At 22.5% G+C, this 23,724-nt stretch overlaps 1 protein-coding gene across 1 annotated transcript in view; it reads left to right on the plus strand.

Moving 5' to 3' along the window:
- Positions 1-2,657: 2,657 nt before the first annotated feature.
- Positions 2,658-23,724, plus strand: part of LOC129612521 (ecdysone-induced protein 74EF-like) — a 128,938-nt gene continuing 107,871 nt past the window's right edge. Inside the window, exon 1 of the mRNA XM_055526170.1 lies at positions 2,658-4,753. Within this exon, the coding sequence (XP_055382145.1) occupies positions 2,881-4,753 (1,873 nt within the window). The 5' untranslated portion in view covers positions 2,658-2,880. The remainder of the gene's footprint in view (positions 4,754-23,724) is intronic.

Below are 23,724 nucleotides of genomic sequence, written 5' to 3' on the forward strand. Positions count from 1 at the left end.
AAATATTCTCTTAAATAGTGAACATATCTCATAAACTTTATAGAATTGTGAATATAAAATTTTTTACATGTTTAAGAAAGTTGTGCATTCAAAATATTAGAAATAATCTAATCTAATAAAAAACATGAATTATATATTAGAAATTATGTACTACAATATTATACATACATACATAATATTTAATATGAATATAGAGATGTGTAATTCAATAAAGTACATATTTAAGCAATTATAATCATTAGAAGAATAAATTAAAGAATTAGGAAAAATCTAGACATTCAATACTCAATTTTGTACTTTTCTTACAATTCATAAATTATTATTTTGTAGTACTAAAAATTTAAAATTTTAAAGAAAAAGATGAGAAAAATTTAATTTGCAGTGTTGAAATGACAAACAGAAACAAAAAAAAAATTTGCAAGTGATTAGTGATGATTACTGCGACATGAAACTGAGAAAAATTATAAAAATCAAGAGACATAACATTAACTATTTAAAATGCTTACATTCTATAATTAATTTCTCATTCTCACAATCTTTTAAATATTCTATTAAGAAAAATTAAAAATTCTAACAGGTACATTGCAATGTTAAATTGAATTAAAAAGCAAGAAAACTCTACTACTGTTAAACTTCTCTATTATACAGTATTTTCGAATGTTATAAATTTTTTACAGTTGAGAATTGCAATATTCTGTTAGTATATCAAAAAAAGTGTATAAAATTCTATTATTCTCTATTTCTGAATAATATTATTCAGTGTTCTCTAAAAACTGTTATATACATAATATATGTATATTGTAATTTGTAGTACATTAATCAATTTATATAAAAATTAAAAATTTATACAAACTTCTACATTTACTAAGAGGCAAAAATTAAAATATAGAAGAGCATAAAATTTTTATTAAAGAATTTTTTTTTTTTTTTAGTTTTTGTTCTATTAATTCACACACACATTTATATTTATATCTATGCTATAATTTAGATTGCTAGATATGAATGTTATATGATTCGTATATTCTAAAATATTAAATAATTTTTCTATATACACATGCATAATATCGCTCACGATTATATTATAGAATATAGCTTAAAAGAAGAGAAAATAAAATTCAAATGTATTGTATTTGTATATTATATACAAAATAACATAATATTATAAACAAGAACAACAAAAAATTTATAATCAGAACAAAAAAAAACACACAGAAAAAAAAGAAAATAATCTAAAAAAACATTAAGGTATGTTCTTATTTTCAAAGTAATATGTGTGTGAATAAAAAAAGAAGAAGAAAAAAATAAAAAGTGAAAATAAAACAACAACAGAAAAGAAAGAACAAGAAGAATAAAAACGAAATTAAAAAAAAAAAAGAAACAAAAATATTAAAGCATATTAGAGAAACAGTCAGTCAGTATGTTGGAAAAATTTGTTTGAAAAACTAAAAATAAGAACAGAAATAAAACAAAAACTCAGAAAAGAACATAATAAGAAAAGAAGAAGAAAAATAAAAAAAAAATTATGATTTTCTCAGTGGTTCTTGTCACAACAACATTTTGTTGAAAATTGAAAGCGAAATTCCTGTTTACCGTAATGTTTCAGTACGAATAATACCGTGATAAGTTACGCATCTTATATTGTGTGCGTTTAAGAAAAAAATTTTAAAAATAAATGAAGAATTAAAAATTATATTTAAAATAAAAAAAAAATAATTTTATAAAATATTAAAAATAAAATACTTAAGTATAAAATTGTTAAACAATTTTTAAAAAATGAAATTCCAAATAAAATAAAAAAAAATTTATTATAAAATAATTTTATAAAAAAAAATTTTATATCAAATTTTTGGGAATACAAAAACGATTACAATAACTATAAATATTTAAAAAAATAAAATGAATATTACATGAGATGATTAGAATCAAAAAATTAAAAATAAATACATGGAATTTGAAAAACAAAAAATTATTAAATTTTTTAAATAATTCAAATAATTAATTTGACTTAGAATTCAAATAATTGTTATACAATATAAGCAAAACAAATTAAAGGGAAGAAAAAAAGAGGGAAGTGAAAGTTAATGTACAAGGATTTTGTGATTTAATTGAAAAAAAAAATTAATTAAATTAAAATAAAATTGTTCAGAAATAGAAAATTTTCTGAGTATATAATATAATAAATGTATTTAATATAATGTTTGGTAGAAAATTAACAAAATAAAATCAAATATTTAAATATGTAAGATTTTAAAATACAAATAAATTATTAAATATAGTTAAATTATTTAAATATAGAAATTTAAACAAAAAAAAAAAATAAGAAAAATTACCTCAATTTTATACATAACGTGCATATATATATATATATAATTTACACATTATTAAATATTACAAAAATAAGTAATTAATTCAAAAAGATACCTACATAATATAAAATATTATTTAAGAATAATGATAAATTATTTAAAATAAATATTATTAAACAAAGAATTCAAATTCAAGAATATTGGAATAAAATTTATTAAGTATAACAAATTATATAAATATAGTTACTTAATGTTAACTATTATAAATATATAAAAAAAATATTTCATATTAAACATTATTATTGTAAAGAACAAGAAAATATGAAGAAAATCTAAATGAAACTAAAAGTGCAAATTAATTCTAACCTTTTAAGAAGAGAAATTAAAACAAACAAACCAGCAAAAAATAGTATAAAAGTTTTAGTATCAAATTTTGATATAATAAATATATATACGTATATTAAAAATACTTTGTAAAATTATTTATTGCAAAATATATAGAAACAAAACAGAAACTGAAAAAAAAAATAAAATTAAAAATTTTAAATAATAAAATTATTTTATTGATTTAATCATGATAATGCTACAACATATGCAGCCAGCAAATCCATTTTCTGGTAAAACACAATTATCTACAACATCTACATCATCAGCAAAACAAGGATCATCATCAACAACAACAAGTCCAATAAAACATTATAATAATAATAATCAACAATTATCACCAACAGATTTATCATCATCTTCATCATCATCAAATCAAACAGTTATTAAACATGATATAACAGTTCAAAATAAATTAATAAGACGTAGTCCATCACCAAATCATATTTCAATAATATCAAAACATAATGGATTAACAAGACGATCATCATCTAATAATGGATCTCCAAATTCAATGGCAATAATTAATGATGATTGTTCAAGTCATCATAGTATCTCAAATAATAGTAATGATGAATATGATGATATAAATCTTCAAGAACATAAAAATATCAATAATAATACAATTCAACAACAATTAATGCGACCAATTGTAATACGAAGACGTTCAACTACATTAAGTCCACATAGTCCTAGAGAACAATCTGAAACAAATAATAGTAATAATAATAATTGTAGTAATAATAAAAATAGTGATATTTTACGACATCATCAAAATAAAAGTCCAATACATCAATCATCACAGCAATTACATTCACATTATATTAATAATAATAATAATAATAATAATAGTAATAATAATAATAGTATTCAACATATTATTGATGAAAATTCTTCATCACAACATAATGATATACAACATCACTCAAATAATAATGGAATAATAACATCTGAATTAGAAGCAATAAATGGATCAAAATCAACTGTTGTCTTATATAATCATTTAAGACGACAATCATCAAGATCTCCAATAACAACAACACCTTTATCATTATTAAATGAAACAAAATCATCATCATCATCATCAGCAATATATTTACCAAATAATCAAATAATTGGTAATTTATCATCATCATCACCAACAAGATTATCATCAAGACGTTCTCAATCTAGATCACCAGATGGTGCATCACCAAAACGATTATATAATAATAATAATAATAATAATCATCATCAAAATGATATTGATGATCATAATAATAATTATTCATTAAGATATATAGAACGTCATCGTGATCATCATAATGATCAACGTGAAAATAATCACAATCATCAACATAATCATAATACAAATCATTCTCAACATCAACAACAACATAATTTAATAACAAATGAAACAAATGGATTAAATATTCATAATAATAATGATAATATACCAATTAGATCAACAGTTGTAATGTCTAATAGAAATACAATTAGTCCAACTGAACATCATATTCATCAAGAACAACAACAACAACAACAACATAATATTCATAATCAATATCAGAATCATCATAATAAATTTTTATCATCAGAACATAGTGATTCTGAAGATCATGATAGTAGCAGCTATGATATTAAACCAAGAATATATCATAGACAAAAATCAATTGAAGATATTGAAAGACGTCAGATATGTAGTGAAGATTCTGATTATGAAACACATCCAGAAGATAATTATAAAGTTGATGATAATCATCGATATGATCGAATGAATATTGATAAAATTAATAATCAACGTTATATACGTAATAATCAAAATAATAATAATAATAATAATAATAGCGATATGAATGAACGTAATTTAGTTGATGATGAAGAAGATGATGATGATGATGAAGATAATGATTTTGATAAACCATTAGATTTATCATTAAGAACCGGTGTTGGACATAAACGTGAACGTACTTATTCAGCTGAATCAGATGATTCATTATCAGCTGGCGGTAATAGTGAAATGGATGGAGAAAAAAATAGTAAAGAAAAAGCAGCTTATAAGAAAAATTTAATGAAACGTTACTGTAAGTCATTTTATTATTCTCTTTTTTTATTTAATTCCAAATAAATTTATAAATAAAAGCATTTTTTAATTGAAAATATAAAAAATTCCAAAAATATTTGATTAAATTGAAGAGTAATCTAGAAATTCGAGTTTAACCAGAATAATACTGATTGCTACGGCAAGATTGTATTCAAATAACGTATCAAGTTCTTTTCAGAACATTTTCACACATAAACTTATTTCAATTATTGGATTTAACCTAATAAAACTAGAATTCCCTTTATATTAAGTATAGGCTTACTATACCAAGGCTGCGTATATGGCACTTATTTAAACACCTATAAATTCACATTACGAATATTTCTGCAAAATAGTTTTTATATGTCAAATAATATTCTGTCTAGTATCATTAAAGCTCTTAGAGCAATTTAAATTTAAAATTAAAAAGCAAAAAAATTAGTCACAAAAGAATTTAATTACTTATTTTTCCTTAAGAAATCAGGACACCTAAGTAGTTTTATAAAGAAAACAAGAAGAAAATCCACTCTCATATTCCTTTTTCTATATATATATATATATATATATATATATATATATATATATATATATATATAAACTTAATGCCTTACTTATATAATTACATCATAAGTCGTGCATTTAAGTTCTATATTTCTCTTTTCCTTTTCATTTATTCTCTTCTTCCTTAAAAACTTCAAATATTTTCTCATATTATTATTTTTTCTTTTTTTTTTTTTTGAAATTTTTCCAATGATTTGGGGTTAAAAACTAGGTCACCTAACATTCTTATTTTGTATTGTTCTAGAATTACCTTTTACATTATTATTAAGTCTTATATTTTTATAAATATTTTTACCCTTTCTGTTTGCTATGCTTGTAAGTTTTATACCCTCTCTCTTCCTCTCTCTCTCTATCTTTACCTTTCTATATAGATCAAAATTAATTTTGCATTTAGTTCTTTATATTTCTTTGTCCTGAAAATCAAACTTCCTATCAATTATAATCAATAAAATTATATAGTACGACATTTTATATAATAATAAAATGTTCTACCTATATAAGAAATGTATATATACATACAATAATAATAATTCTTGTACTTACTGTGAAAAAAATATATGTATTTGAAAAGAGGAACAAAAAAAATTATTATAAGGAATCCTCCTATTAATCGAAAATTGATTATGAAAATTGAACAGGGGGGGCACAAACAATAGAATTTATAAGGTTTCAGAAGTTGCAATCAATACTCAATATATAAGTAATAGATTTAAAAAATGTATTAAGCAATTTATTCGGAACTTGTATCCTGCGACTGTCTGGTTTATGGTACAAAATTTTGTTGATGGCCGAAATGTAGAAAAAAAATCCGAAAAGTAAAAATATTATTACTACTCAAATAATTATTAATACTTTGCTCTTCGTTCAATATTAGTTTCTATAATAATGTTATTTCTTGACCTTATCCGAGAAATTCGACAATAATTACTTTGAAATAAGAGAAAAACTGTTCGTCGCGCACGCTCGTGAAAATAGTTCGGAAATCTTCAATTAATTATCAAGTCAGACCAGGTAAATTACAATGATTAAATTTTCAATTTCGGATATTTTTGCTACATTGGATCTGGTTATACTTATATTATTAAACGGAATTAAGGATGGGAGCCTTGAGGCCGAATTTTAACCAAAAAATTCAGTTCCGTAGATAAAAATTTGTTTAAACATTTTATGTACTCTAGTAATTTGTTCAAGATTTTGGACTTTCTCTTTAAGGACTACTTGTATTTTCTGCTTATGCAGGTCAGATTTATCCGTAATACATTCAAGAAACACTCTGTATAGATTTACATTTATATATGTATGTAAGTAGTTATATATGGAATCAACCAATTTAAATAGGTGACTCTTGACAAAACGACTTTTTTAAAGAACAAGTCATAATTATACAATAATAGTGTAATCACAAAAAAAAAAAAAATAAAAAAAAAATTATAGAACACCAATTTCCGATAATTTTTTTTTTTATTTTGTTCAAAAGAAATTTTTCAATTTCAAAAGAAAAACAAAAAAAAAAAATTGTTTTTAAAAAATCCTTTTTTATTAAAAAGAAAAAAATAATAAATATTTTATTTCACCGCTTCTACTCGTTCGTATTGTAAGTGTTGTTGTCGTTGTTGTCGTCACCTCAATCAACATCAATTTAATCAATATCATCATTATTATCATCATCAATAAGATTGAATAATTTCGATAATTTTTCTATAAGAAAATTGACTCCATAGGCATTTACGTAAAAAAAATTTTTTTTTCATTTTCTTCTTGTTATTACTAATAATATCCTTTTTGATATCCATCATATGTGATTATAAAAAAAAAAAACAACATAAATGCATAAAAGAATTGCATATATGCACGAAATATGCGAGAACATGTACAAGAATTGAACATTCAAACATACTTACATAAAATATCCAACATTTTTAATGTTATGTCACAATATACGCCTATGGTGCAACATTATAACAACAAATAAAATAAAATTGAAAACTAAAAGCAACAAAAAAAAAGAAAAAAAAAACAAGAAATAAAGGAAAAAGAAAATTTTGTTGTTTTGTTGTTTTTTCTCTTGCTGAGTTTTTTATACATTTTTACTGTACACAACACTACACACACACACACATAAAGAGAAGAAGCTGAAGTATAGAATTATTGTCAAAAAGAAAGGGTGAGAGAGGAAATAACAAAAATAAAATAATAATAAAAATACACAAAAAAAAAACAAAAACATCAAAAAGGAGTCACTGACACATATTTTTTTTTTCTTCTTCTTCTTCATGTTTCTTTAGGCTTTCAATTCAATATGCATTAGGTTACCTCAATTCTTTTATAATTTCTCAGAACATATCCTTGAACGATATATTTTTTTTTTTATTTTTGTTATTTTTTTGTTTCTGTTTTCCATATTATATAAGTACTATATTATTTTTCTTTTATTGTTACAATCTCCTCACATATGTAGATGAAATGTGAGCGTATGTTATAAAAAAAAAAACAAAAACGAAAATCTCCTTATAGTTCGAACGAGAATAAATAAGTAAAAACCCTTTTTTTGTTTCTTATATAAATTCGCTTTTAAATCTACTTTTATATGAAATTATAAAGATGCATCTATAATGCAAACCTATATAGGTCTGATATACATATACGTATGAATATGCATAAATGAAGAAAATTTTCTCTAACATCCTTAAATTTTATAAGAGTTTAAATGGACAAAAAGGGGCAAATATCTAACGGGCAGTTTTTGTATATTAAAAAACAAAAATATTCTAAAAAGGAAGAGCAAATTAGTTGTAGTATTGAAAAGGACATCATCAAAATATTATATTTACTTAAATGAATATCCTTAAGGAAAGGAGGTTTATTTTCTTTTCTTGTATTATTTTGGTAATTCTGTTCTTATATAAGTTATAAATTAAGTTTCTTTGTGTCATATTTGTGTCATGTTTGTGTACAGACCAAATTTTGAATGAAAAATAAATTGTACTTTTGTTGATTCGTTTTATACCACCTAAATATTTTCAATGCAAAAATCGAGAAAAGAGCTCGAGAAACAGAAATAATTTTGGAAAAAAAAAATGTAATATTTGATTGAGCATAATCGAATGAGCCTGTCCTAGCTTAACCCTTAACTGCTTTTTGTAAAGAAAAATGTATTTATTTCTTAGTTGCAAATATTATTCTGGTTTCGTATGAAATTACTCAAAAAATGTCACCAATAATTCTCGAACTTTCTGTATCTATATTGTATCTATGTAAAAGTGTAGTGTCTGCAAGATGCAAATTAAAGAGTAATTTTCAATAAAATTAAAAATTATTGCAAAACCATTTTGCATCCATTATCAAGTCATTTGTATTCTGAATTTTTTTTTTTGCAATCCTATACGTTTAAATACTAATAGTTTGGAATTTCAAGTTGATTATGCTTGAAACTTCTAACAAAAAATTTTATTACATCTATGAAATTTGCTCGTATAACAATAACAAATTAACCCATTTGTTCCCAATGTTCTGAAATTGGAATCGACATAGGAATCAATCCTATAGGTTATATTTAGCTAATTTTCTTTGTCTTAAAATCAATGTCAATATTTGTACGCTAAGAAATATTTGTCTCAGAAAGATCTAAACGTTTTTCAAAAATTTAACCCATTCATTTATATATGAATGTAGTAGAGTCGTAATTATTATTCAAAGAAATCTTGAAATTTAAAACCGTTATACCACTTTCGCTTTTTAAATTTATTTCCTATACAAAATTTACAATTTTTGCATGTCTTTAATGTTGTGATCGTATTTATGTCACAAGAAATAAGGACATATACTCTTACACATATGTATAAATATGTATGTTTAGAGATGTTCTAAAATCGAAAACAGGATATTTTTTAAATGCGAAGCAAAAAAGGAAAAAAAAAAAACTTTTCCCAGTATGAAATTTTTCCTGTATTTTTCCTACATCCGATATTTTTGCAAAAAATTTTTTGTTTCCTTTTTTTCATTTTCTTGCTTTTTTTTTTGTTTCTTGTTTTACAATCAGATTATTTATTTTATAACTTGATCTAAAGAAAAATATAACGGTTTTGAAAGGAAATTTTCTTTGTTTTATTTATTTTTTTTTCTCTTGGTCTACATTTTTTGCTTTGGCAAATTAGAACTCTTCCATATATACATTTGTTATACTACATTTTTTTATACTCCTAAATATGTATATAAATGAATTTTAAATAAGGTCTATAACAGTTTATTTTACTGCCCGAATAACATAGTTATTTTAAGGATGACATCAAAATTTTCATGGAAGATTCAAATTATACGTAAATATACATGAATGATTGGTGATAATACAATAGTGAGAATTCATAGTGGAGAGTTTTATAGTGGAGAGTTTACAAAAATCGGTTTGCAATACTATTTGTAAACTTGAATGCAAAATTTTTCGGCTCCTGTATATATATATATGGATTCATTGTGATTTTATTAAATTCGTAAATCTTGTGAAATTGAGACATTTGGAGCTTATTAGAATAACTTTTACATTTAAACCATCTATCAAGTCCATTTTACAATATTTTTCTTAAAATTTTTTTTCTAATAACATTGTTGCAATATTTATGTGTATATTTTAAGTCTGCAACTTTTGCAAATTCTCTCTTTTGCAAATTTTGCAATTGTGAGAATTTGCAATGAAATCTTATGACCATTATACATTATTCCTCACTGTATATATATATATATCCTTAAGTGTTTAATTGGTGTCACCGAAAAAATCTCATGTAACTCATAAATTAAATATAAAAGTATTTCTAATATTTTTCCTGTTTTATAAAATTATTATAATAATTTCATATATTATGCATATCCTTAAAAAAATAATAAAAAGAAAAATGTATATAAGTATGTATTTGCATGATGCATACTTACATATAAACATATTTTATGGATATGTAAACTTTAAAGTGAATTATGCATAATGTATGTTTTCCGTGTATTTGTACATGCATAAATGTGCATTATATAATTGCATTCTACATAATAGGAATCCGTGGTACCAGAATAAAATTTTGTTTTTCCCCTTTTCATTCTTTATTTTTTTGATCTTTCTTTCTTCCTTTTTCTTCTTTTTCATCCTTTCCTCTATTTTTCTGTGATTTAATTCTCTGTTTTATTGCTTCCCTCTAAAATAAAATTCAGAAAAAAAAAAGATGCATATAAAAGGATAACAGAAAATAAAAATAAAATTTAAAAACAGAATGGAAAAAATAACCAAAAAAAAAAACACAAAATAAAGAAAACAACAAAGAGGAAAAAAAACTGAATAAAAAAAAAAACTTGAATGAACTTTATTTGAGTTTGAAAACTGGGTCAAAGTTGAAAAATTACAGAAAGAGAAAAATGCAAAAATATAAAATGCAAGTAAAAAAATGCATTCACACCAGCAATCTACACACACACATACATACATACATAAATTTAGTACATAAATATGCAAAAAAAAAAATATACTCGTACCTTTTATTATATCGGAATGGAAAAGGAATAAAGAAATTAGATTTAAAATATTATGTTTGTACATACACACACATACACTCGTACACACACACACCCTTAATATATAGGATTTTTTTTGTTTTTCTTTCTGTTTTTTCAAAAAAATATTGGTAGGTACTTAGTTATGGGGTCGTAAAATATTAAAAGCATTTTATATGCAATTAGATGGGTTAAACTAGTTTTGATTTTTTGTTGTTTTCTGTTTTTTTTGCTGTTTTTGTTGTTTTTTTTTTTATTATAAAGAATGAAAAATAGGGAATGAGGTTAAGAAAACAGTATATTTTGTTTTTTATTTTTTCTCTCTGTGTATATTAATTTTAAATGCATCTATAATTTGTATGTCAGTTTGTATGTATATTAAAAAAAAAAAAAATTGTTATATTCTAAATTTTTTTATAAAATTTATTCGAAAAAAAAAGAAATTCATTTTTTTTTTTTGTTTATTAAAAACAGAGAAACTGGGATTCAAAAACAGGGAAAGTGTTTTGATCTCATTTCTACTTATTTTAATTTGTGGATTTAGTTTAACATAAAATAGATTTTTTAAATGTTATACATGCATATATTCATATATATAAACTATATATATAACAGTATATAAGTATATATACTGTTATATGAATAAAATTTTTGCAGACTTATATAAAAATCTTATATAATTTTTTAACTAAATTTGAATTATTTTTTTATTAAATTTTTTATATGATTTGTCAGTAATTTAAAATATGTGTTTTTAATAATTTTGTCTTGTCACTGATTTTTATGAAATTGGAATCCTTTAAAGTAAAATTTTTTTTGAAAAATAAATTCATAAATACAGAAAACATTGAATTATTAAGAAAATTTTGTTGAATTTGAAAAATTTGAATAGAAAATTTTGTTAGTGTAGATATTAATGGACAATTCTAGTATGTAGAATTGTAAAATTGAAAACACATCTTGTTGGGAAAAGAACCAAAACAAATTAATCATAATAATAGCATTATAATGGAAAATTTATGAAATTTTTGACATTACTTATGTCTTAAAATTCCATAAATTTTTTTTCAATACAAATTTTGACATTATAAATAAATCAATAAAAAATTTTGTTTGAAAACAATGTGTCAATAACAATATACATAACACTAATGAACCCCCAATTTCATAAAATTCAAATTGACTTAGACCTTAAGGAAAATTTTCCAATGAGTGTGAAAAACACTTTCAATAAAAGAAAATAAAATGCGGAAAAATACGAGTACCTTTAATAATTTATTTTATTATTTGTCCTTTGACCACCATCATTAAAATGTGATGTTAGTATAATAATTTTGACCGAGATATTTATTTAGTTTGTCCCTGGAAATCTCATATCATATACTTAATTAATTTTTTTCGTTTTTTCTTTTTCTCTGTTTTATTTTTAATTTTAAAATCAAAGTAAAATATAGCGTGATTATTTTCCATATCATTATTTATATATGAACGTATTTAGTGAAAATTTACGATATGAAGAAAGAATATAGGTATGATGAATTTTAATCTTATTAGAGAGAAAATTCAAGTGAAAATTGAAAAATTTCATTTAAAATTTTAGTTTTGTAATTACGATATACTAACAGGGCCGGGGGGAGGTGGATTTTTAACATTTTCATTCTATATTTGATTAGTGTAGAACAAAAAGTTTTATTTTAAATTTTAAATTTTTGAAATTCTTTAAATGAATTTTTTAATTAAATTTTTTATTATAAGTAGTTGAATTTTAACCATTATGTATATAGTTTATAGTGTTATACAGAGAACAATTTTTTTAATTACATTTTTTTTTTTAGTGGCGCTATGACAAAACTTAATATTCACTAGCGCCGCTCATAAAAGTAGTTTAATATCGTATTTACAAAAAATTTTCGTCTGTATAACACTATCAACTATACAGACAATGATTTTACACAATGCAATCGGAATGAGAATAAAAATTGAAATATAACAGAAATTATTTCAGCTCATATTTATTAAATTTTTAAAAATTTTTTAATATTTAAAAAAAAAATAATTATAACTTTGTAATTTCACATTAAAACTGTTCAATTTTCGCACTGACAAGAAAACCCCACACCTTCAATACAATTTTCTTTTTACTTTCACTTTAAATTGTCAGGAACAACTTTATTCCATTTATAATTCATGTTGACTATATTAAAGTGGGTAGTGGGTGCCCTTTTATTTAAATGTTTTCTTATTAAATTTTTATTTATTTATTTCTTTTTTATTTTATTTTAAATTAAAAGTGGCGCTAAAAATTATTGAGTTTTCATGTTTAATTTTTCAAAAAAACAAAAACAAACAAATAAAAACCAAATTTTGAAGGTTAAAAATATTTTATAAAATAAAATTTAAATTAGAAAATTGAAAAATTGGGTCACATCCTCAAGTTTATTAGAATTTTATAATACAAAAAAAAAAAAAAAATCAAAAGGTCTCGTTTCTTTTTTATATTCTGTAATTGTTTTCCTTTTTTTTTTTGAAGTTTCTCGTTCGTATTTTTTACTAAATTTTGTAAAAAACAAACAATGTACTTAAGTTTATGTATAAATTTTACTTTGAGAATGGAATTTTAAAAAAATACTAATATTTTTACATTTTGAATTTAAATTGTAGTAGAAAAATTTTATTAAAATAGGTTTTGCTTTTAATAATTAAAATAATTGTAATTTAAAGGGCGAATAACATTATTAACAAATAAAAAAAATAAGTCTTGCAAGATTATTAAAATTTTGAGTATTACCATATGCAATTTTCTAAAAAAATATTGTACTTAAGTGAGTGATAATAGAAGAAATTGTAAGGGCCTCATGTCCAATTTATTGAAAAATTAAATTTTTAAGCACTCTTCAAATTAGAAATCTTATTCTTTCAAGCCATCCCAATTTTATTAATACCGTATTGATACACAATTCAGAAACTGTCACAATTCCGATCTCAGGGGTTTTTTTTTTTAATTTTTTAATTAAATATTCAACTTTCTTCTATTATAACAGTAAGATATTTTAAAATGTCAATTAAACTTATTGGTTTTTAAAATTAAATTCCCGAATGTTAAGTGTATGCTCTCATATTATTCAAAAAGGAACAAAATAAGTGCGTTTAATACGAACAAAAATTTTTCACTTGAAAATCACGTGATATTCGAATATATGGTATTGACTCATTATTTTTCCACTCGATATTTAAGTATTAAGTAAATAGTGATCGGGTAAAGAGTGAGAATCCTGCAATAAGACTGGGTTATATTGCATTATATTGGAATAAATAAAAATTTCCCTCAACTGAGGGAAGTTTTAGTTCCGACAATTCGAGTAATCGAAATTTTGACTTAAAACTACAAAATATTTGAAGCAGAATCAAATTAATCTCATCTTTTCTAGAAATTTTCGTGTAAAATAGTGCATCAGATGATTTTTATTATTTTGCATATAAGTAACTTTTAATATCCAAATTATTCCATAAATCATTCTGTTTAACAAAAATTATAGACAAAATTTGCATATTGTTTGCCAGTGTTGATCAATCGTGCGCAAAACAACAGTAGAAACCATTCAAAAACAAAAATTTTTCAATGACAAAATTAAAAAAATTAAAAAAAATATAATGTGGAAATCAAAAATTTTATTTTATAGCCTTACAAAACAAAACCCATAAAACAAAACAATAACGTTTACGTGACATGAAACATTTAATGCAAAAAAAATTTCACGATCATTCCTGCGATAATTTTTTTTTTTTTTTGTTTTTTGAAATATTGGTAAATAATTTTTAATAGTAAATTTGTGAATTTTATGTACGGGTCACAATTATTTTGCATCTATAAATGCCGTCTTTGTATATAACATATAATTGGTAACCAAACTAAATTAGTTTGCAAATAAAAAAAAATTAGGCAAATCTGCGGGTTAAAAAAGCGATAAATTTTCTTTCGTATCATCACAAATGTCATTAAATGCGTTCACCTATGTATGTGTGTGTATAAAAAAAATATGAGATTACGCTCCTCTAGTTGTTTGCTCTTTTAACGCCATAGATAGTTATTTAGCAAAAAAAAAATTAACACAAAAAAAATTACGAATTTGTTGCGAATTTTGTAATGGTAAACGCAGTGCGGCAAGCAACGGATGACGATAACTAAACAAAAAAACGCGAAATGATGACGAGATGGCGATGCAAAAACTGGAAGTGAAAGTAAAACTGAAAAAAAAAATTTTTATTTTCATTTTATTTGTTATTTTTGTTTTTTAATTGTTATGGTGTTGCGTACCAGTTTTACACATTTTTCTTTTTCTTTTTTTTTATAAATGGTGGTTTGATCATATTCACAATATATCGCGAATAAAATCGCGATATTTTTTTTTTATTGTTTCTCTTTTATTTAATATTTTATGAAATAAAATTTATGTAAATAAATAAAATTTTAAATAAAAACCAAAAAAAAAAACACAAGAGAAAAAAGCAATCGTAAATTTATTACATGTGGATTACATGTGGGTAAATGGGATTTCCTGTAAAAAATAAAGGTAAAAAACTAATATTTCAATTTTATTGTTTTTTTTTTATTTCGTGTTTTTATTGGATAGTTTTTTATTTGTTTAGTTTTTTTTTCTAGGTTATGTTTTAGATATTGAAAGCAAATAGTGTTAAAATTATTTCGAAATCGAAAATTAAGAGATATGTTCGTATATGAAAAATGGTACATGATAAGGTAAAGAATTCGAAAATATTCTTTGTAAACTTAAAATTATAGAATTGCTATTCTTAAATTTGTTAATCCAGAAATTAACCTCAACAAACTCAAGTCTTCACGTACGATCGCTAGTTTACTCATTAAATTTGATAGACACAAGTATATTCACCTATGAAATTTTGTAAGAAATTTTCGAAAATCTTATTTAGTAAGTAAAATTATATAATTTCAATTATTAAATAAAGCAAAATTTCATTGAATTAGGAATAGTTTTAATAATTCATAATAATTTAAAAATTTTTACAATTATATGGCAGTAATTTTAATAATTCATATGAAATCTTTATATAATTTTCAAGAAGCATATGGTAACTCTATTATTCTGTGTTCGTTTTTTCTCCAAAATTTCTTTTATATTCAACTTAAATTATTTCTCAAATACGCATAATCAAATTAGTTTTTGAATTGTACCAATTATTTGAATCAATTTAGTTTTTGAATCATGTAGCCAATTATTTTGAATAATTTCGATTTTTAATGGTATAAGGCAAATTTAGTTTTGATTTTATATTGTGCCAGATGAACGAACAAATATTACTAAATTCAAAAAATATCATTATTAATCGAAACTATATTAAGACTCCACTTTAGAGTATAGCGTTTTCACTTTGCATATCCATATCTCGTCCCACTTTTGCCCCTTTTGTTTGACTTGATTCAATGACATGTCTAAACACCAACCTGTATTTTCCAATTTTTCCGGCATTTTCCAATTTTGGTGGCAGTTCAGCAAAAATGACATTGCACTCTCTAAGAGAGAGCAACTTCGTATAATGAAATTTATAAGCAGCAGCTTTTCCACTCATAATATATCATGGTAAAATAACATTAAAGACAAAAGCGGCAACACTAACATATTCAAATTTTTTTGCTTGAACTTAAAACAATTATTGCTATTTATGTAAATTCAATAATTTTATTCATTAAATTTAAAATACCGTATTTTTATTAAATTTACCGTTTAAAAGCCTCAATTATACAAAATTTTTTTATTTAACGAGGTTTGACTCTTAAAACCCCTCGGGGACTAACGAAAAACTGATTATTAATCATCACTGAAATTACTTCTTTATTTTGGGTTTGTATACTTAGCTTACCTATTTTACCCACAAAACGTCCAAAATAATTTTCTTAATTTTAGCATTTTAGCATTGTTTTTTTTTAATCCCATATGAATTTAATGTGGTTTGGGTTTAGTGTGATGGTTTGGATTCTTCTTGATTTTCAACCATTGTTTTTCTTTTTCCCTCTTATCTTATTCAATTTGTGCCTATTTTTTGTCCTTTTCGTTTCTTTTTGAAATATGACTGGTTTTTTTTCTGCCTCTTTTCTTTTTTTCTTTTGGATTATTTTTGGTTAAAGCTTTTTTTTTATATACGAAAAAAATTATGCAATAAAATTATAAAAATAAGAAAAACGAAAAAAAAACAACAAATAAAATAATATAAAAATAACGCAATAAAAGAGAAAGAAAAAAAAAAAGAAGACAACAAAAATGTAAAAAAAAGATTACAACAAAATTTATAACTGTAAATGAAATGGATACTAAAATTCGACCTTGTCTGCTGCTGTTTTTGTTTTGATTTTTTGTTTGCTCTTTATTTCTGCCCCCCCTCCCCCTTTGGAATCCCTCCTGTTACTGTTAATCATATCATCTACCTTTTGAATTTTTATTATTTTTTTGTTGTTGTAGTAGTGCGTTGCGTTTAGCTATTTACCGTTTGTATATTATTTTATGGCAATACTTTTATTAAGGAGGATGGCGGGAAATGAAATGAGGCAGTAACGCAGTAAAATTTATTTAAGGGACAGGCATGAGTTTTATTTGTAATAGGCTAAAAACAGCTGGTAAAAAAAAATAATTTTTTTCTGATATTTTTGTATTTTCTGTTTTAGCTTTGAATACGTGAACTTTTGTAATTTTGTCATTTTAATGACGATGTTGCTACTTACAATGCATATACCTATACATAGTTGATTTTAAAGTGAACCTTTTTATGTTGTTCATTTTAAAAATGAGGTAATAATTTTTTGGTTTGTCTTTTTTCTTAAAACAAAAAATATTTTTGGCTTTTGTTTTTAATTTGACATGAGATAAAATAATTTTTTCTTTTTTTTTCTCATTTTGGTTTTTAATGACAAATAAAATTGAGACAAGTATGAAATTTTTAAGTATTTTGTGATTTTTTTCCCTTGCCTTTTCGTTTTGTAAAATTTTAAGTATTTGTTGGTAATTTTTGGGTTTTAGTTTAGGAGTGTCAGATAGAAGCTATTTACTATATGTACGTACTACCTTAATAATAAAAATTTTTTATATTGTGGGAAAAAAATTTTTTGTTAGCAAAATATTTCATATATGAACATCAAAAATTTTAAAAATATTTCTTGAATTATAAAATATGTCAAATTACAATTGTTAGCAACAATGCGGGGAAAATTTGCACAACGGAATTCGGAACAATTCGCAAATTGTTTAAGAATAAAATAATTGAGCCTAAAAGTATGCAAAATAAGATTCTATGAACAGTTTTCGTAATTTTCTTTTAAATGCAAGTAATTCTTGTTCTTCTCAACGTTACAGCCTGGATAGAAGATGAGCCTTTAGGACAATCCTCTTTTTTAGGACAACCGTTTTTGCAATACCAGCCGGTCCCTTTTCTAATATCGCTATATTCTCTTACTTGATAACATTCACAATACTAAGACTTTCTTCAGTTTTGTTTAGGGTGGATATCAATTCAACTGCATACGTCATATTATATTTTTGTTTGTTTTCATTTATAATCATTAACTGCTATACACATAAATAATGTTATAATAAAACACATGCAAATAATTAATTAACCAAACCGAAATCTATAATATTCTAATGCCTCTAAATTAATCAAAATTATCATTTAAATGCGAAAAGTAATAAGAAATTCACCTTCAATTTTCAATTTTAAATCACAAAATCAATATAGAGAAAATAGAATATATTATATAACAGTTATTATCAAGAGAATGAGATAATAAACTAATATAAGGGATGAAATAATGGAGTCGAAAATTTCAAATTTTCATATTATATAAAATAATCTTTGCATGCAATCAGGAAATTGTTTATAGATATTATATAAAATTTTAACTCACTTATGTCATAGTGTTTCATGCCTTAAAGCAATTATTTATCCTGAAAATTATAATAGTCTTAAATAACTTGTGTATTCAAATGTTACAGAATACAAAATAAATATTAAATATGGAAAATTATTTCAAAAACGCATATTTTACTTACAATGAATCTAAAATTAAAAATAAAATCTAAATTGTGACATTACATGCATTTACTTATTTTTAAGAAGATTTAGAATTTGAAAACTTCCCTCTGCCTAATTTGCCGTTTTATATTAATTGTTTTAATGCCTGCATATTAGTTATTCAGTATGGATTGTCTATACAGTATAAATATTACAACAAATGTTGAATGATTATTGAACAGTCTTTGAAATTCTTCCTATATTTTAGCAAAAAACTTAACTTTTTTCTCATATACTCTAAATCCAATTTAAATGATACTCACTTTTCCGATATTTATCAGTCCACTTATTATTTAATAATATGAATATTGTATAATTAACTCTAAATCTATTTTCGATCCTTTAGAATAAATTATTTTTTTTCCTTGACAATTTCAAGTACATATATACCCAAAAAAATACACCACCGTTCGTTCTTAAACTCACCTGCAAATATTTTTTGCAAACAAAATTTTTGATTGTGGGTGTTTATGATTAAAACAAAATCATATTATTTATTTGCTAAAGAACTTTATTTATATAAAATGATTTTGGTATCCTTGAAATTCACAATAAATGTACCTTGAGTTTGTACCCAAACTTTTATTAATCGCATTGTCTTTATAGACTGTGGATTACCTAAAACTTGAAAAGAAATTTTCTACCTATTTTAACTTTTTTCTGTTTTTTTTTTTTTTTTTTTTTTTTTGTAAGGACAAATTTCAGTTTTTGCAATTTTTACCTCATTTAATATAATATAGATGAAAATTTCTTACCAAAAATAAAATGTCATTTCTAACTAGGTATGTGAAAGAGAAAAAAGAGAAAATGTCCTTCAAAGTTCAATGTAATGAGAAAAGAAAGGATCTATTTAGTATTTAAGTAAAAAAGTAAAAATGAAGTGATTCTTTATATTTAATTTATTAATAAAAAAGAAAAAAAGGAAAAATTTCTTTTCCTTACAAAAATATTTGAAATTTTCTTTTCTTTCTTTCTCTTTTTTTTACTTTTTGACTTATTTTACTCAATGGAGTATTAATTCAGAATATTTCCTAAATAACCTTGTATACTCATATGTAATATATGAGTATGAAATTGTGTATATATTTACAAATACATAAACACAATATATATTTGAACTCCAGCTATTATGAAAGATTATTTATACGATATTATTCTACTTACCTACAATCCAACAAATTTCATATTTCATTATTTATTTCTAAAAATTTTTATTCAAAAAGGTTTTCGGATCAATTTTCTCACATTCAATATAATAATCAAATATATAATTTAGATACATGAATAAGGTTAACATTATGTAACATATTATATGGTATGACTTGATATATTGAACACATTATAATAGAGAGAGAGATATTTTTAAAAATATAGAGAATTTTGTATTTGTGAGGCAAAATTATAAAAATATTAAATTTAGAATATTTGGAAAAATTTTTATTCATTACATATTATTATATATTATATATATATATATATATACATATATATATATCAGATATATATATATATATATATCAGATATATATAATTATAATTTATAATATTTGGAAAAATTTTTATTCATTACATATTATTATATATTATATATATATATATATATATATACATATATATATATCAGATATATATATATATATATATATATCAGATATATATAATTATAATTATATTCTGATATATACATATATATATATATATATATATATATATATATATATATATAATTATTACTTAACTAAACTGGAGAATCTCTTAATATTGTAAATGTTATTAAGTAAGAGAATATAGTGATATATATATATATATATATATATAAACGGCGGTAATATATATACTCTTATATAATTTGAATAATATTAATTATTAATTATTATTTAAAATTTGATATTATCTTGAACAATTCTTATTAATTTTAATTTTTATTTTATTTTTTACAAAAATTATTTGCTTTAGGAATGAAAAATTTTATGTGGTTTTTCCAGAAAAAAAAAAATTAAATATGAACATTATCAATATTATAAAATTTCAATTGGGGCTTCGCTCTTATATAAGATTCATATAGAATAGTTAAATTATATAAGCAAAAATATTCTAAATTAATAACAAATTATGAGTACCTACATAAAATTTTTTTTTATAATGAACGAGTTCTTAGTGCATATTTATAGGCGATTTTTTTTTCATTTTAATTCAGTTTCTCTTTAATTTCAACTAAATCCCGTTAAACTAATGTTCTATATTAAAATTTCGGAATTGAATCTAATCTTTACAGTGATTTTTATAGAAAATACTTTTTTCGAATTAAAAAAGTCGGAGTTACTTAATGCCACATTGTGTTCTGTGGCGAGTGTTATACAAATATACACAAGCTTTCTTTCAAATTCTCTCTTATTTAATTTAATTAAAATTTAATTGTAAGTTATTTCATTTATATTGCCGAAATCATATTCGAGGCACTCTTTTTAAATAATTTATACAAACTATCAATTTCACCTTAAACTTAATTCTTAATTGGTATACTTTTTGTAGTTAATATAAATATATATATCTACAATATCTTTATAATATCTAATAATATAAAATACAAACTTTATAATTTTTCATATATAAATGTATTTTAAAAGATTAATACCTTATATGTTCATTGTACATTCCTACATCTATGCGAGTATTAGCGTTCCCATGCCTATAACCAGTTAAATAAGAACGAAGAGTACATTCTCCTGAATATAATATAAAAAGAACATAATATTTTCATTTAATACTTATACATATACGTGGTAGCATGAATTAAAAATGAAATCATGTTGAAAAAAGTAAAAAAAACAAAAAAAAGGACAGAGAAAGAAAAGAAAAACGATAGATCTGAGAAAATATTTAACAAAATAATTTTCAAGGTTATTCCTACAATTTCTTCATTATTATCATATTTACTTCATTTTATTTTATATATATATATATATATATATATATATATGATAAATATATTATATTGTACACGTATAAATATACCCGTTATCAAACACGAAAAGTTATTCTCATACACATTAGTATACACACACAGAAAATATTAAAGCTAAAAATGTCAAAAAAAAAATAATGTTTTTTTTTTCTTTTTTACCTCATAAATTCACTCTTCTCTTCTTCTTTTTTTTTCTGTTCTTTTCATTTCTTTGATAATAAAATACTCATTCTTACATTATTCTTTTCATCCTTTACGCACACACACACACAATATCCCCAAAATAATATAAAAAATATTACATGGTTACGTAAAGCAGCCTAAATATATGCATACTTCTCATATATACACACAACATTTTAACCCAAAAAACAGAAAAAAAAACAAAAAAAAAAATCAAAACATGAAACGAAAAAGAAAAACGAAAATTGTCAGCCGGTTAAATGATTTTTCCGCTTCCTCTTTTTTTTTTTTTTCATTTTTGTTTTTATTTTTCTTTTTTTTTTGATTTGTCAGAAAGGAAGTAGTAAAATATAAAAATGTTAAGAATAGAGAAACCGGTTTTCAAACTTTATGATTCTTTTGTTTTTATTTTATTATCCTTAATTTTTTTTTTCGTTTTCTGTTTTTTTTTGCGTTTTCTCTTTTTTACTTTACTTTTCCAATGTTAAAATAAACAGGCATAAAAATGCTTTAACATTTTGTGTTAGGATTTACATAGGAAGATTACAAAATTTTCTAGAATTAAAAATTTAAAAAAAAGAGCCTAAAAATATGCTAAAATATTTTAAATTTAATTAATTTTATAAAAATTAGAAGTGTTTTGAGAAACAAACCTTGAAGTATGCTATAAATTTAAGATTTCTTTAATAGGTTTCTCATATAAATTTTGGAATACTTGACTACGAGTATTAACCAAAAAAATCTTTTTCTATTTTGACAATATTTTGTTACCGAAGCTGGTCAATTACAAGTCGGGCTTCATTTTTCATATGCTATTTACATTAACACATACATATCAAATATAGTTTTTGAATTATACAGAATAAATGTTATTATTTATTTGGATGATGATTTCGTATGTTCCTTCTGAAAACATAATTACTAAATAACTAGTGAATCAAGTATGAAAACTGATGGTCCAACTGATGGTATTTGCGCCTTGTCGTTACGTTGAAAATCTTTAACACTCAAAAAAAATATTCTAAATCAGAAAATTTTCCAAATTACCTTTGTATAATACAAAAATTAAGATTAATAATAAAAATAACCAGAAAAAAAATAATAAAACAGAAAAACAAAAAAAAAAAACAAATTGAAAAATAAAAATTTCTTTTTTCCTTGAAAAGGATCCTAACCTAATATGATATTTTCCTTTTTTCGTTGTTTTCTTTTGGTTATTTTGAATTCTTTTTTGTTGTTTTCTCTTTATATATAATTATATAGGCTCTTTATAATCCGTATACCGGCATTATAATATACGATTTCTGTTATATAACTATACTCATATCTATATATGTATAACTATTCACAAATATTAATATATATACTTATATATATATATATATATATATATATATATATACATATACATATAAGTATATATATGTATATATATATATACATATATATATATATGTATATATATGTATATTTGTATGAGTATATATGAGTATATATATATATACTCATCCCAATATATATTTTATGTATTTACATTATAAAATTTTATATATTAACGGAAAATATATAACAAAATTATGGTAGGTAGTATTGTATACTAACTATATGTACAATGGTTTGTATACTTGTATGCTAGT

This window comes from Condylostylus longicornis, unplaced genomic scaffold (assembly GCF_029603195.1).
Source record: "Condylostylus longicornis isolate FDR11 unplaced genomic scaffold, ASM2960319v2 ptg000074l, whole genome shotgun sequence".
Taxonomy (NCBI): Eukaryota; Metazoa; Arthropoda; class Insecta; order Diptera; family Dolichopodidae; genus Condylostylus; species Condylostylus longicornis.